A 16,896-nucleotide genomic window follows, 5' to 3' on the forward strand; every position below is an offset into this window, starting at 1 on the left:
AGGATACATAACGTTAAAGCTAAAGATGGGGAACATTTATGAATAAAAAATAAAAAGCCTCTCAGGAAGCCTATTAGGCTACCTAAATTTTTAGCATGCTAGATATTGTTGGAAATCTATCTACACAGAAATCTTGTCAGGTTATCTTGTATTTGCAATCTATCTAGCACTAGCAGTGAAGTTTAAAACTATAAAACAGACGTCTCAAGTTAGCTCATGTTAGCAAGCTAGCTAGCAGTGAAATTCTTCAGCACTTATGAATATGACTCAAAAAAAAAAAAAAACATTCAGAAATTCTCTCTAAGGTACCTTCATGTTACCATATGTTAGCCACCTAGCTAGTGTTAGCAATGAAGATTTAGAAGTATGCCTCAAAAAGACTCTCGGAAATCCTGTCACATTAGCATATTTTAGCCAGATAGCAAATGTTAGCAATAAAAATGTATACGTATGTTTATAAGTATAAAATAATGTCATGTTAGGTTAAATATAACTTAAAGCTGCCGCAGAAATCCTGTTCAGCTCATTTTCGCTAGCTAGTATCATGAGTATTAACCTTTTCTAAAAATGGACACTGAGAGAACAAAAATTATGATTGTGCTCAAAGGTTTTCTCTTGTCATGTTAGCCATCGCTATCAGTGAAAATGCTTTTACTAGGCTGTCAGATTGGTTTACTTCAGCAGATTTATGTTAGCAGTGAAGATTATGAACATTAATAACTATGACTTTTTCTGTTTTTAGCATGTTTGCTCCTTTAAATTTTCAAACCCATGGGCCTATTATCCAGTAACTTCCTGCAAAAGGATTAAGCTAATATTGCGTTACTAGGGCGAGGGGCAGACGTGTGGAACTGTCCACAGTTTCTTGAAATTTAGGAGGGTGAGCTCTTACACAATATTAGTTTCATTAGTTTTATCAGAGTGATCTTTCAGTAACACAGTCTTCTCGAGATGGAAATTTAGAGCATTGGATGTGCAGACGGAGATTAAGAAATACCAAACAGTTCGATCATTAACAGGCGCAGTGTAAGACACACACTATCTCTCTAGAAATCCCCTCGAGTCATTAATATTGAACTTAAGACGATTGGATTTTTCCGACAGCCGGGGCATCGCCTCACACAGGATACCCGTCTTTATTGGAAACATAGATTGAGCATGCTGCTGAAGCGCTTCATTATTTCTTAATTAACACCTGTGTGTGTGTGGAGTGCTGGTGGGGGGGGACAGAAAGCATCCCGGGGGGTGTGCGTCCACCCCATGCATCTTTTCCTCCTCATCTCTCTCTCTCTCTCTCTCTCTGTCATTCCCTCCTGTATTTCTGCTGTTGTGACTTTGGACGTGATGGAGATTAGAGAAATCCCCTTGTTGATTTTGGAGGGATCCTAACAAGTCCCCTAGACACCCCAAGATTTGGTATGGGGTGGTGTGATATGGAGCTGAGCTCTCTCTGAGGGCCTTCTTCATCTGGGTGGGTCTCTCACCAGCTCAGCCATGACAACACACACACACACACACACACACACACACACAGACAGAGCCTAGCATAGATCTCTGTGTGCTACCCCTCCCACTTTCCCTTTACCAACAGTAACTCAACCCATTTTCCCAGAAGTGTGTGATGTGCTCTTTCGAGAAGAAGAGGATGATCTGATTTTTAGAGATTATAATCATTACGCTTCTCTGATAGATTTCACATGAGACCATGAAGATTTGGCAAGACTTAGTTTTAAGGCTTGTGCATTTCTCATATGAGCTAAAGCTTACCCCAACTAAGCTAGACAGCTGAACCAGAGATATAATTCCATGCTGCCTGTCACTCTCACTAAAGGAGGCGTGGCCTCTGTGTCTGGTAGTCTCAGTGAAGGAGGTGTGGCCTCCGTGTCTGTTAGTCTAAGTGAAGGAGGCGTGGCCTCATGACCTCTGGGTCTGTCAGTTCCAGTGAAGGAGGCATGGCCTCTCTGCATGTCAGTCTCAGTGAAGGAGCCTGGCCTCTGTGTCTGTTAGTCTCAGTGAAGGAGGTGTGGCCTCTGTGTCTGTTAGTCTCAGTGAAGGAGGTGTGGCCTCTGTGTCTGTTAGTCTCAGTGAAGGAGGTGTGGCCTCTGTGTCTGTTAGTCTCAGTGAAGGAGGTGTGGCCTCATGGCCTCAGGGTCTGTCAGTTCCAGTGAAGGAGGCATGGCATCTATGCCTGTCAGTGTCGGTGAAAGAGGCGTGGCCTCTATGTCTGTCAGTCTCATTGAAGGAGGCGTGGCCTCTGTGCCTCTCAGACTCAATGCAGGAGGCAGTTTACTGACAGAAGTAATGAGTATCCATGATGTGGTGGCAAGCATCAGCTGTAGCAAGATGAAGTTGCTATTAGTTTCCAGCCGGAGCACATTTTACAAGTTTGGTAATTAAGAATACATCTTGATCAACTGGATTTATTAAATAACTAATGATGTTTTGAATGATGTTCCTGATGTTTTTGGAAATGAAGAAGTATATACACTATATGGCCAAAAGTATGTGGACACCTGTCCATCACAACCAGATGTGCTTGCTGAACATCCCTTTCCAAATCCATGGGCATTAATATAGATTTAGTCCCCCTTTACTGCTATAACAGCCTCCACTCTTCTGAGAAGACCTTCCACTAGATTTTGGAGTGTGGCTGTGGGGATTTGTGTTCATTCAGCCACAAGAGCATTAATGAGGTTAGGAACTGACTTTGGGTGAGGAGGCCTGAGGTGCAGTTGGTGTTCCAGTTCATCCTGAAAGTGTTCAGTGGGGTTGAGGTCAGGGCTCTGTGCACGACACTCAAGTTCTTCCACCTTCATCAACCTTGGCAGACCCTGTCTTCCTGGAGCTCGCTTTGTGCACAGGGGCATTGCTGGAATAGATTTGGGCCTCTTAGTTCCAGTGAAGGGAAACTGTAATGTTACAGCATACAAAGATGTTCTATACAATTGTGTGCTTCCAACTCTGTGGCAGCAGTTTGGGGAAGGAACACATATGGGTGTGATGGTCAGGTGTTCAAATACTTTTGGCCATGTAGTGTATGTCACATTAATAAAGAATTATTAAAACAGGGATCTATAGACACCAATTAATGGCCACCATGAATTTAAATCAGAGATTTGATTCAAATCAGAGATTTAATTCAAAATAGATTTATTTTTGCATAAGGACATATAAACTGGTGAGTATCAGTTACTCAGCCATATTTCATTCTAATATTTCTGAAGGTCCAACGATGAGGGACCACTAATTCAATTATTATGGCTGAGGTTTTGATGCTATAGTGTTATAAGGAGATAAATTTACTGCGATATGATACATATGTTTTGTTTTTTTAAGAGATAAGAGGTTATTTGTAGGAAAGTCTCAATTTTAAGCTGTTATTAACACTTGCTGTCTCGAACTGTAGCCGTTAAAAGGGATGTGTATAATTATTATGGGGGAGCAAACTGAGTTGATATTAATAAAAAATTGTGGACTGAGCTACTTGTGCATGGCCCTTTAGTATGATATTTTTTTGTTTGGTATAACTCAAACTCAAGCCAAAGTCATAGTTATGTAATGCATCATTACTTAAATGCAAAATCATATTAGAAATGCCCGGAAGATGCTTTGAAAAAGCTTTGCTCTGGTGTGTATCTAATTATCGGCTGCATTTACGCTAAAAAGTCCTTAAAATGCTATCAATTTAACCATCAGACTTGTTCTGACTCGCTATTAGCATGTAGATCTCTTACTCATCATCATCTCTGTCTCTCTCTCTCCCTTTCTCTCATGCACATCCTCATACTCAAATAGCAGCAGATCTTGTGATTTGCTCAGAGCCATGATGGTTTGCTTAACCTTTCGAACAGCAGCCCAGTCTTTCCTCTCTGAGCCCTTCACCAGTCACAGGTTGTTGTGGCTTACCACCTCGAGCCAGCACATTACACACCAGTGCAGTTTCACAACTACACTTTTTAACAGAATACACATACAGTACATGTGCACATATACACCCTATACACCGCACACACACCACTGCTAATGCCCAGACATATATATATATATATATATATATATATATATATATATATATATATATATATATATATATATGAATCGATTTATGGATTGATTTATGAACCTGCAGGTTCAGAGTGGCACACACACAATGCTGTCATGTCTTACAGTATGAATATTATTAGAGCTATTGATCATGCAGCATACAAGTTTAATGATCCATTTTCACCCGTAAAACATCTGAACATTGGATTTACATTTAGTTATTCATTTGGTAGACATCTTTATCCAAAATGACTTGCATTGGAAAATGATTACAATACAGTTTAGGGTTAAAGAAAAGTAGCACAAAAAACAAGTTTATATTGAAAGACATTTGATGTCCTTAATGATTCAGGTGCGAATTTGTTGGTTGCTGTATTTGTGTTATTCCTGGGAGAAGTTAGCAGTTGTCTCCTGCTTTGAAGTCACAGGCGGACATTATTATTGCTAGCACAGTTACAGTCATATTACTTGTTGTTCATCTTTCAGCTGCTCCTGTTAGGGGTCGCCACAGCAGATCATTGGTCCATGTTTTTTGATTTGGCACAGTTTTTGCGCTAGATGCCCTTCCTGACGCAACCCTCCCCAATTTTATCTGGGCTTGGGACTGGCACTGAGCGCGCACCATTGCATGCAACCCCAGTAGCTGGGGTTGGTTCCCTGGCCGGGACTCGAACCCCAGCTGCACTGGTGAGAGTGCTGTGGCCTAACCTATAGTCCTCCAGGGACCCAGATACAGTAAAGTTTAATAGGAAGAAAAATAATGTCAACAATGTCAAACCTCATCTGCCATTTTCCAGTGATGTTCAACATCATATTAGTGAGAAATCAAGCTTAGAAGTAGTGGAGACATTGCTGCAAATGTTGGACTCAAAATCTCAGAATACGACGCAGTTGCGCTGAGTTACGGCAGAGACTCGGCTTGGCTAGTTAGCAGCAGTGACTGTGGTATTAGCATGAAGAAGTTGAAGCTTTGTAAGCTGGTGTGTTTGAGTGAAGTGTACAGAGGAGAAAGTGAGAGAGCTGGACAGACTAAAGGACTAAAGCGCTGCTGCATCAATCTCTTGAGGTGGAGATAAAGTGGTAGTCGAACGGCATTTATTGGTCTGTTAACCAATGTCAATAAGAGGAGCTTAAACAAGAAAAGTCAACTCAGAAATTTATTACAAAGTATATCTTACAGATTACAGAAAGATTACATGTTATTTATACAGAATAACATTTAAGCCAAAGGATTTTTCCTTCAAAGTCTCTCTGACAGAAGAGTGTTTGGTTTGCATATAAATTGGGTTTTGTATAATTATATATGTAGCTAAATATAGCTAAATATAGAGGCAGATAACAGTAATTTCATTCATATTTCTCATTTACAGGCTCATACTCCAAGGTTTAATAATAGAATCTAAGCGTTAATTAAAGTCCGGACTCAGGAGTGTCGACATTGTGTTTTACCATGAGCACAATTATCACTCTGTGTTACCGCTGTTCCCATGCTGACTTGCACTTTTGTCTAAATTTCACATTTACCTCATGTTAAAAATGTAATATTTTTGCAGACAGATCACTGCTCACAACAATACATGCATAATTTAAATGTATAATAATGACCAATTTAAAAAAAATAGTGAGGGAGAAAATATTCTTGAAACGAAACTCAGAAATATCTTATGTATTATTATTGGAGCTGAGAGTTTAAAAGCATGGATTGCTCAAAGAGGACTTTATGAAACATGTGCAGACTTTATGAAACATGACTGCTAAAGCTGATATTGCCAAAAAAAAAAGATATTTACTGTGTTACAGCTGTTCCGCTGCTATAACTGTACACAGGCTACCATGTAAATAAATGTATAGAAAAGTCATTTATTTTATTACACTGGCGGTCGGTTCAACAGAATTGGCCTCTCAGAAAAAAACCCAGACCTGTTATTGAAACAAGTTAGGAGTATAAACCATAGTTTTGGTTTGTGTCTTTATGTATACCACAAAAGTATGAATAAAGTAATAACTTTAAAGTTCAATTTCTTATTTAGAGAACTGTTTTTATTTTTATTTTATTTAGAGATAAGATAGATATATAGATATTTAGAGATTTTGTTTTAGAGCACTTTCACTTGTTTTAGAGCACTTTTTGCCTTCATTGCTATTTGGTTGGTCTGAGGGGTGTGTAGGGCTGAAAACATACTTGTAAAACTCTTTCCTTCATTTTTCAGAAATACAGTGACAGATAAAAAACCATAAACAAACCTTTACCAAGTGCATTTAGGAATAACAAAAATCATCCAAGCACAGAGAACACTGAGGTGGCAATAAAAAAATGATTACATGCAGTAATTATGTAAATAACTAGTTTAAATTATTTTCTGTTTTGCATCCAGAGTATATTTTTTGTTAAAGAACACGTGGCATTTCTGCAGCACTTCAGCTTTGTCCTTTGGCTCAGTTTGTGCCTTGTGGTACAGTGTAGCAGCTCAGATCTACAACAAAAATGCTACAACCCAAAACACACAACATGTTTGATTCACTTCCTGGAGTCAAGCCGATTCAGAGTCAAATTGCTTTCCTACTGCAATGGAAGCGCACTAGATTTCACTTCCATACTCTTGTTCTTTGATCAGCGAGGTGACAAAAAAACTGCAGCTACGTCTGGATAGCAAGCCTTTAGTTATAAAACCAAACTGTTTAACTTTCACAAGACAGAAATCAAGTGGGCAAATCACGAAATGAAATTCTAGGAAGTTCTCACTGAAATGGTTTATTAGGTATGTAAAATAACGCTGTGTTGTATTTAAGCCTGTTCCCGCACAAACCTGAGTAAAACACCCCAGGGACATTGATATTGTGCTGCAGCTGCATAATGACTCACAGTGTTTTGCGACACTGAAATGGTTTGGAGTTTCAGTGAATCTGTGTGTTTCGCAGGTGGTTTTAGACGTGTGTTTATTGGCATCCTGTTCTGTGTCACTGTTATTGTGGGCATTAACTTTGGATGTGCAGCATGATAATTGCACATGTGCAGGTGACTAATTGAATTAGATAAGGCTTTGAGCAGGGCAGGAGAAACACAGGTTAATATCCTGACTGGAAATACAGTGCCGTGTTGAAATCTAAACGAATCAACAGCCAAATTGCCCTCATTAGACACGCAATCACTGTAGATGGTGTTTTTCACTGTAGATGGAGAGAACAAAGCAACAACTTCTGTTCTTTGAGGATAAATTTGATAAATATTTGAAAGGAAATCAGTTACATAACATTACTATGATAGCTCAGTGTGTTAACCATCTCTCTCTCTCTCTGCATATAATTTTTAAATGAATTTGGTCGGTGTTAATCTGTACACTATGCTCACAGCCAATTTTTTCACTGAGCCAAGATAAATCCTGATACTGAGATTGGCAGCATCATTAAAATTAACTTTGACCCTGTTAATGTATCAACTGACTGTATAGACTTCTACAAAAACATTTTAAGAAAATGGCAACAAGACAAATACAGTTTTCATAATCAGTTTTATTAGTTACATTTAACAACTATAGCAGCTACAAACACCAGTCACTCTTTTTTCTCTTTCTTGGAGTTAATAAAACAGCAAAAAACAGCATCTTGTCATGTTACAGAGAAGTGCAAAGTGCAAACCTTGTGTCCTGAAGACTTTTCCGTGTTGGAAAACGTACTGTTACAAAATGCTGACACTGGAGACTCTTTCCATAAATGATAAATAAACATCTCTGTACAGAAATCTACACCACATCAATGATTATACGTTTTTGAATAGTAAGAAAATATTTCATAGAATGTGCGTAGGATGAATCTATGTATAAAATCCACTATAACCCATTTTTGCTACTGACATCCCTTCATATCACCAATTTTTAATTTCTGTTAACTGATAGTTAAACAGTTGATCTAACATCAATGCAGATTTTCTGCCTTTCTCAATTGGCAGAGTCCTGAATAGCCTTCATAGCGGTATTAACTGTTTTGATAACACTGACCTCAGAACGTGACAAGTCAGCTGAAAAAGTCAGACTATTCCAACAGCTCGGCTAATCCCACTAATGCCTCTGCAAAAAAAAAAAAATCTTTCTGAGATATTCAGCAGAATCTGATGTAGTCAAGTCATTACAGAATCAGTCAGCTAATGTCAGTGAGAGGATTTAGTGGATAAAGATTCAGTTTTATGCATGCTTTAAGAGGAAAATTGGGAGAAAGAGCGCAGGCTGTCTAAGATTTCTCTCTGCATTTTAAAAAGCATAGGGCACTGTGTCAGTGGCAGAGAACTGTTAGAAAGATAAATTAACTTGCAGGGTATGTTTCTTTGACATTGCACCAGACACTGAGAGCTTAAAATGTAGCTAAACACTTTTTGTTAGTGTGCATTTACCAGAGCTGAAGTCAAGAACAGACTTCAGAGTTTTCAAAATCACATTACAGTCTCTGGCTCAGGTATTCCAGAATGGATAACAAGCTGAAACAGAATCCAACTTGATGATGAAATAATCCTCAGCAAACAGGCTAGTTAGAGGGAAGTGACTTGTAATATTCCCCTTATGCATATTAATTTAGCAAGTAGGAGATTATTTTCAAAATGTTGTAAAGAGATTGTAGTTTTGTCGAGTCCATAAATAAAGAGCCAGACCCAGACTAAGGTTTTGGCTAATGGGTCACAGAGCAAGACCATGATACTGAACAATGAGATCCAGACATGATCAAGAAAGTAAATAATGATACAGAGATCAAGACATGAATACTGAGACTCAGACACAAACTCAGTAATACACCCCAGACTAAGATTCTCAGTTTCAAGACCCAGACCAAGAGCCTGAACATAAGACCCATACTATGACTAAGGACACATTTATGTGGTCTCAAAAGTTTTTAAGACCTAGAGTTTAAGCAGTGAGACCCAGACCAAGTCTGAGCAATGATACACAGACAAAGGCCAAGGATAATGAGACTCTGAATAATAGGACCAACACCAATCTTTTAAGTACTAAGGCTCTTAATAAGGAGCCTCAAACCAAGACTTTGAATAATGAGACCCAGACCTGATACCCACTCCTGAGTAATGATACCCAGACCAGGACTCTGAGTAATCACACTCAGACTAAGACTTTGAGTAATGAGACCCAGACCACTCCTGAGTACATTTACATTTACAGCATTTAGCAGATGCCTTTATCCAGACTGACTTACAGAAGTTCTTTGTAATATCTATCAAAACATATCCTCATGCTAGTTCACTAGGTCAGGGACTAAGAATACCATTGAGCCGCAGCCCTGTTGCAGAAAGTTAGTACAATATGAAAGAAAACACTCAAGGCAAGGGATGTTTTTAAATAGCAGTGTTAATTCAAGTGCTTGGTGAAGACATAGGTGTTTAGTCTTTGTTTAAAGACCGAAAGCTAGGGGAAGTTCATTCCACCCCCTAGGTGCCAGGACAGAGAAGAGTGTTGATGCATGTCTCCGTTGTGAGAAGTGATAGTTAGTAGTGATACCAATGATATTGAGACCAAGACTCTGAGATGCAAACCAAGATGCTGAGTAGCAAGACCCAGACCTGAGTAATGAGACCAAGACCAAGAGTAGCAAAACCCAGACTATAAACCCAGACCCGAGTAGTAAGACCAAGACCAAGAGTAGAAAAAATCCAGACCATAAACCCAGACCTGAGTAATGAGACCAAGACCAAGAGTAGAAAAAACCCAGAACATAAACCCAGGCCTGAGTAATGAGACCAAGGCTATTAGTAATGAGCCCTAGATCAAGGCTCTGAGTAAAGAGTCCTAAACCTAGACCAAGATTCCAAGTAATGAGCCCCAGACCAAGACTTTTATTAGAAAAACCTATACCATAGACCTAGAATTGAGTAATGAGACCAGGATTCTTAACTATAAGACCCAGACTAGTGACACAGACCTGAGTAATGATCTCCAGAACAAGGTTCTGAGTAATGAGCCCCAGATGATGACTTTGTGTAGAGAGGCCTAGACCAAGATTTTGAGTAGTGAGCCCCAGACCAAGACTTTGAGTAATGAGCCCCAGACCAAGACTTCAAGTAGAGAGGTCTAAACCATAAGCCTAAACCATGGCTCTACAGACAAAGACTGTGAGAAGAAGGCACAGACACCCAGACAGCACACCTACATTGGAACGAGGTGAGCATTTTACATGCAGTGTGTTTACTAATTGGGAAGACGGTGGTACATCATTGTTTTTGACCATCTGCTGCTTTCACTCATTCTTGAGTATAATGTGTGATTTGAGTCTGTCAGTATTGTAAGACAACACCCCTCTTACTGATGGTTTATATAATCTCCACACTCTTGCAATGTGATAATCAGATTCGGCTCAAGTTCCTTTCACACAATTTTCCTCCTGTGATTAATAAACATAACCTATTTTTTGGCATGTTTAGTTGGGCAACAGTCAACCTCTAGATCAATATTTCAACCTGTCTAAAACTATAAAAAGATCAATATTAAGGACATACATCAAAAAAGCAAATGTCTTCCCATTTAGCATATGAGCTGCATATGACATTGCTGAGATGCAGTTTCTGCCGACATTGGTTAGGTTATATTGTGTGTGTGTGTGTGTGTGTGCTATCTGGGCAGATTCTGAGTAATGAGAATCGGATCAAGACTTTAACTAATGAGCTTCAGACTCCGAGTTTCAAGACTCAGATGAAAAATCTGTGTAATGAGACCCAGAGCACAACTAAGTCTATGTTTCTTTATTCTTGAGATTTCAGTACCAGGAAAACAAAATCAAGAGTCCAACTATCATCCACACTGTTCTCAAAACCCGGACAGTCCACAGCTCTTCACTGTTTTTGCGTTTCGCAGTTCTATCTCACCTCACATCCAGCTTGATAATTAAGTGAGAAGTTAAATCATGAATATTGAAGAAAAGGAAATGCTGCACTGCAGCCCAGCAGACTAGAGTCCACCTTTTAGCAGACCAGTGTTGTAAGTTATGACGGAGCATGGGTAGAGCTTGGGGCACGGGTGGAAGTTTCTTTGATTGATTTTCTATCTGGTTCTATCTGTTTCTGTTCCTGTGTGTTTGGTTTAGTTTTCTTATCTTCTCTCTCTCTACACACTTCCCACAGAGTCGCATGGCAGAGAGTTTGCGTCTGTTCGACTCCATCTGCAATAACAACTGGTTCACCAACACCTCGCTCATCCTTTTCCTCAACAAGAAGGACCTGCTGGCTGAGAAGATCAAGCGCATCCCACTGACCGTCTGCTTTGCTGACTACAAGGGCCAGAACACCTATGAGGAAGCGGCCGTGTACGTGCAGCGCCAGTTTGAGGACCTGAACCGCAACAAAGAGACAAAGGAGATCTACTCACACTTCACCTGCGCCACTGATACCAGCAACATCCAGTTCGTGTTCGATGCCGTCACGGACGTGATTATCCAGAATAATCTTAAGTACATCGGCCTGTGCTAGGACCAGGGGATGGGGTTGGGTGGGTGGGGAGGGGAGAGAGACATATATCTGGCCTCCCTCACTTGATTGTTATAGTGCCATGGAACCATGATGAGAATGGGGACAGGATAGGTGCTGCCACCTTGTTCAAGTTATTAACCATGAAAAGGTAATGGTTAAGAATTTTGCAACCTTGGTATACATGTGTTTGCACTGAATTCATGAACATATAGACACACACACACACACACATACACACACACACACACACTTTTGCTTTTGTTTACTCACAGAAAACTTGGAATTGATTGTCAAGTACCTGTTTGACATGGAAACACTGGTACCTTAAGAAGACAGACATCCCACCAATTCCTTTCTGGCTTACCAAACCTCTAAGATAGAGCAAGACCTCACCGTCCTCACAGTCCGAACTCTTCTGTTCTGTTCTGTCCTTTTAGGCTGTTCGATTTACAAAAATTGAGTAATGCTACTTTGGAATAATGTTTTTAACAAGTCTTTGAAAGAGTTTCGTTTTTTAAATGACCATTTTAGAGAATACATGACCTACACAAGCGAGATAACAAAAGTCCTGTGAAATTATTATAAATTATTATTACTTTTCCATTCGTTTCCTTCCAAAGGTGAAAACTGCCTGTACAATGCTGAAATAATGCAGCTTTTCACACATTAACACTCATATCACCCATAAAAAATGCTGTTTTGGTTTTCTTTTTGTATTTTTTTTTCCTTTCGTCTAAATTAGGTTGTACTTTGCTTCCAGTTTAAGAGCAAATGTCTGATTTTCCAAGAGTGTTACGTCTGAGTTGAGTATTAAGAGTTTCGTGAAGATCATTTCACTTTCCAAAAGAGACATAAATAGTGCCAATGTAAATGTAAATAAATAACAGACCCACCCAAAACCATTTTGGTTTTTACTTAAAAATGTCAAAACATTCAAATATGCATGATTTTGTTACTTTGTAATTTTGATAAATTATAGTTTGAATTGTTTACTTATATTTTTGATTTTACAAATATACTCCCATACACACACACACACATATATCGAAATCAAAAACACTGTGTACACTTGTACAGCTGTTTTTCAAGAGGTATTTATTGAAAAGAGGACTATAAGCAGAGACGGTAATTCGTATCCAGTTCAAACCTGGATCCAATACATGAATATTAGTAAATGATATGCTGGTGATTGCAACAAAAGAAAAAAACTAATACAAACAAAAACTAAAAAAACAAAAAGAAACCAAAAAAGGATTTAAAAAAGTATATGAGCAAAAAAAGAGAGTCTTATATAAGCAAATGAAACCTTCCTCTTTGTTCTGCCGTCATTTTGAGTGGACGTTGTTCTCGGTATGGTGTGTAAATAGTACGTGAGGTGCATTGTTTGTGAGAAAAAAAATCACCTACATTTGTAGGCGTGATCGGCAGAAAAACAGGACCACGCCCCTTTTCTTCTCCTTCTTCATCCTTCTCCTTCTTCTCTTCAGCTACGATGATGTGCAACCATCCCGTGCTAAGGGCTTCAGGCTTGACTTTACACGATGTCCACTGAAAACAAACAGACAAATATTTAAAACAAAGTATAAAAGAACAACAATAAATAAAAAAAAAGATTATGCAAATGTCGTCTTGTGCAATGTTTTCTTTGGGAGGTGATCTCGGATACCGTGGATGAGGATTTCAGGTAACATTATCACACAAATCAAACGAATTTGACCCTTAGCTGTATCATGTACTGAGAAACACATATGCATATTGGGATTCTAAATCTTCCTTAAATTATTAGCTTGCTGAAAAAGATATGCTTGACGTCTGATGTTTGCTAACAAGTTTATCTCATCCAGAAACTTTTCTGTGAATTCATGCCTCAAACCACATCCAGTTGTTCAGTGATCTTACACAAATGTGCTGACGTGGTTTAGGACAAAGTTGGACTTACTGTCATCTATAAACATGAAAGAAACTCACCATGTAGCCGAACACTATAGCTTTTTATCTTTAACGTAAATTGGTATCATTCCGCCTCCTAGGTCCCACCTCCCAAAGTTTGAAGGCAGAATTATACTGCTAAGTCAGAAGCTATACTGGTGATAATGTAGTCTTATTTTGCACTTTGAACCCAACCCCTAACTGGCTCTGCTTTACTAACTTCCCAAGACATGGGCATGTACCTATAAAAAGACTCAGCCTTTAGCTACATTGGCTTGTTATTGACATTGGGATCAGGGGAAAATTATGTAGGTGGCATAGCAGGTAGCGTTGTCACCTTACAGCTCTAGAGTCCCTGGTTTGAGCATAAGATCAGGTCACTGTCTGTGTTAAATTTTCCATGTTCTTCTGGTCATCTGTGGTTCCTCTGTGTTCTCTGGTTTCCTCCCACCTCCCAGAAACATGCTGTTAGGTGAATTGTTGATTCTAAATTGCCCCTAGGTGTGAATGAGTGTGTGAATAAGTGTCCACATGGTGCCCTGCAATGGACAGGTGTACCATCCAGGGTGTATTCCTGCCTCACACCCAGTGTTTCAGGCTCTGGATCCACCGCGACCATGACCAGGACGAAACAATTACTGAAGATGAATGAATGAATGAATGAATGAAACAAAATCTTTGCCAACCCATTCCTTCAAAGCTGGATTTCCACAACCAGATGAAGGAATTTTTCTATGAAAATTCCTTTTTTGCCAGAAAATTCCTTTTTGTCATATAAGACCAGGCCTGCTAGTACATCTATATAACTAGCCTCAGTGTTTAAATGGCAGCGCATGGTTATCCTGCTAGCCCTAGTGTTTTTGCGTAATTCTGTCTTAGATTATTCCGGGAAGCCTCCACCCCTCTGCAGTATTCCGATAACACACGCAAATACACACTCTCTCTCTGTGCAGTCCACTCTGGACACACTTGAAATCCAACAGCCCCAGCAGCAATGGCAAACAATCCATGCACTAATTAAGTGAGCAATTAGATTATTCTGAAATTGATTTATGTCTACAGGGAGTTTGTACGCGAGTTAAAAATTGTGTATTTGTGCACATGTGTGTATGCATTCAACAGAAGGGGGTTTTCATTAGGACAAGGAGACATTTGGGACGGTCACACATTCCATGCCAATTAGCATCCAAACCTTGGCCGACCCCCTTCGCTGTTTACAGAAAGCCTCATTGTGTGCACTCGGGGAGGAAAAAGAAGGCAATGTGTTGTGAAACTGCTTGCTGAGTCGATCTGAATGAGAGAAATGTCTGTCCACCTCTCACTATGTTCAAACAACACTGGCCTTTCAGTGTCAGTGACAAATTATGCCTTTAGAAATATACAGACCATAAAGAAAAGATAGATGAATAGATATTATGGATCATTAACCTCAAACCATGTACTTTGTGTATGTTTAGTGTGAGTAGTGTATTCAAAGCGGGGAGCTTGAGTGAGATGTAGTGCATCATTAAAACTCACTAAAATATTAAGTGTAGAACGTGTAACACTTTTTGCACTTGCCATTGGCATTCAGTGTGTTTCATCTACTTCTTTAGTTGCTTCCTCTTGGTGAGCCCTTAATGGTCTTCACAGAATCCCACAACAAACCCTTGTTGTAGAGCTTATTTGCCCTGATTAAGATCAACTCCCATGAAGGTCAATGATAAAACACTGGCATTGCTTCTAACTTTGGCATGGCTAATTTGAAATGAGGTACACACTGTAACTCCAGCCATCCTGGAAATTACTTCTCCTAGGTCCCGTCTTCCAAAGATGAAAGGCAGAATCATACTGGAAAGCTACATGATTGTATAGCCCTACTTTGCACTTTGGACCATCCAGTTGGCTCCGCCTCCCTACATTTCTTAAATTTCTGTTTTATGGTTAGCTACATTAGCCTTGTAGCTTGAGTGCAAGATGACACCACAAATGACAAATTTATGAAATTTGCAATTAGGGGCAAATATTTGCACATTTGAGTTCTTTGCCAAACAATTTCTTTGAGGCTAATTTTCCAGGATCAGATTAAGCCTCAGTCAAATTGTGAAACTGAAACCTTTACCTTTAGAGTAATGAGTGCGTCCCATCACCTTCAGAGGTGGATTTGATGCAAGCAATGAAGAATTTCTCTTTCATAAAAGGTTTCATAAACATCATTAGACAGGTTGAACCATTGACCAAAGAATTACAGATGGCATGATACCATGTTTTCTTTTCCCATACCGGTACTGATAGTGAAACTTTGAGTATCAGCTGATAATGATATGCATCTGATATTTTTTTGTTTAAAAACTATATATACTTTTTTTAACTGAAGCACTTCACTTAAAAATACAGGAAAAATACATAGCTATAGACATGACACACAAAAATCACTTACATGGCAAATATAGTAAATATAATAAAGTATTAAGTATAAATATAATAAAATAAAAACAACAGAATACAATCATCTCTCTAATCATCAAAAAAAAATCTTTCCAATTCCATTTTCAATCTTTTCAATTTGTTACAGGATCAGATCGAATTTGTTCTTTTTTTTCAGATATCTAATCCACCATTTTTTGCTGGTATCCGCCTGATGCAGATCCTGGCTAGCGGATTGGGGTCATCTTTACAAAGAACCCTTGTGAAACCATTTTTTTTCCACGGGTGTAGTGTTCAGTTTTAAGACAAACCCTAAAAAAATCCATGGGATTACAATGTGCTTCATTAATAATACCATTCTTGCATGTCACATGTAAAGTCTATAGAATCACATGACTGGATGTTGATGCACCAAGGATTTGTTGATCCAGGAATGGCTGCAACACTGAATAATTTTCATCAATGGCTTAGTAAGTGATAATCACCTAAATATAGTTTGTCCTTACTGAGCAGGATCCATGCGTTTTGAGATGCTGTCCATGTAATGTTTTCAGAATAAGAGTGTTGATTTACCACCAAGACTTTCCTGCTACATCAAATGAGTACAATTACCTGGTTTGACTTGGCCATTACTATCTGCCCCAATATAATTATACTCACTAGAGATGGTGTGAGTCACAGTGATTTTTTATTTTTTTTTTAACCATATCCAAGGAGCTTAGTCAGTCTAACAGTGCAGTGAGAAATTGGTAAATGCGGTTCCGCCCACCTTCTGTTATTTATCCCACCATAAAGGTGACCTGCTGTGCACTGATATACAGCCCAAATCTCATCGAGGGAAAAGAGGATGGCTGTTTACAGTGACAATAAAAATAAATGAATTAAAATGCCAGGCAGGGCTGAGCCACTCTGGCTGGTGTGAGGCCTTGTGACTGTCACGAGCAGTGATGAAGGAGAGACAACAAAAACAGGCAGAGGGGAAATTATGCTCTCTCTCTCTTTCTCTCTCTCTCTGTCGCATACACATGCAGACTCTCTCTCTCTCTCTCACACACACA

The 16,896-nt window shown here is 39.1% G+C and overlaps 1 protein-coding gene across 5 annotated transcripts in view; it reads left to right on the forward strand.

Moving 5' to 3' along the window:
- The window catches only part of gnaz (guanine nucleotide binding protein (G protein), alpha z polypeptide), a 98,509-nt gene extending 85,962 nt beyond the window's left edge, over window positions 1-12,547 (forward strand). For all 5 annotated transcript variants that reach the window (XM_053241137.1, XM_026942605.3, XM_026942606.3 and 2 more), the window contains one exon: window positions 11,159-12,547. In XM_053241137.1, the coding sequence (XP_053097112.1) occupies window positions 11,159-11,503 (345 nt within the window). In that variant the 3' untranslated portion in view covers window positions 11,504-12,547. The remainder of the gene's footprint in view (window positions 1-11,158) is intronic.
- The last annotated feature ends 4,349 nt before the right edge of the window (window positions 12,548-16,896 follow it).

The sequence above is a fragment of the Pangasianodon hypophthalmus genome, chromosome 17 (genome assembly GCF_027358585.1).
Source record: "Pangasianodon hypophthalmus isolate fPanHyp1 chromosome 17, fPanHyp1.pri, whole genome shotgun sequence".
Classification (NCBI taxonomy): domain Eukaryota; kingdom Metazoa; phylum Chordata; class Actinopteri; order Siluriformes; family Pangasiidae; genus Pangasianodon; species Pangasianodon hypophthalmus.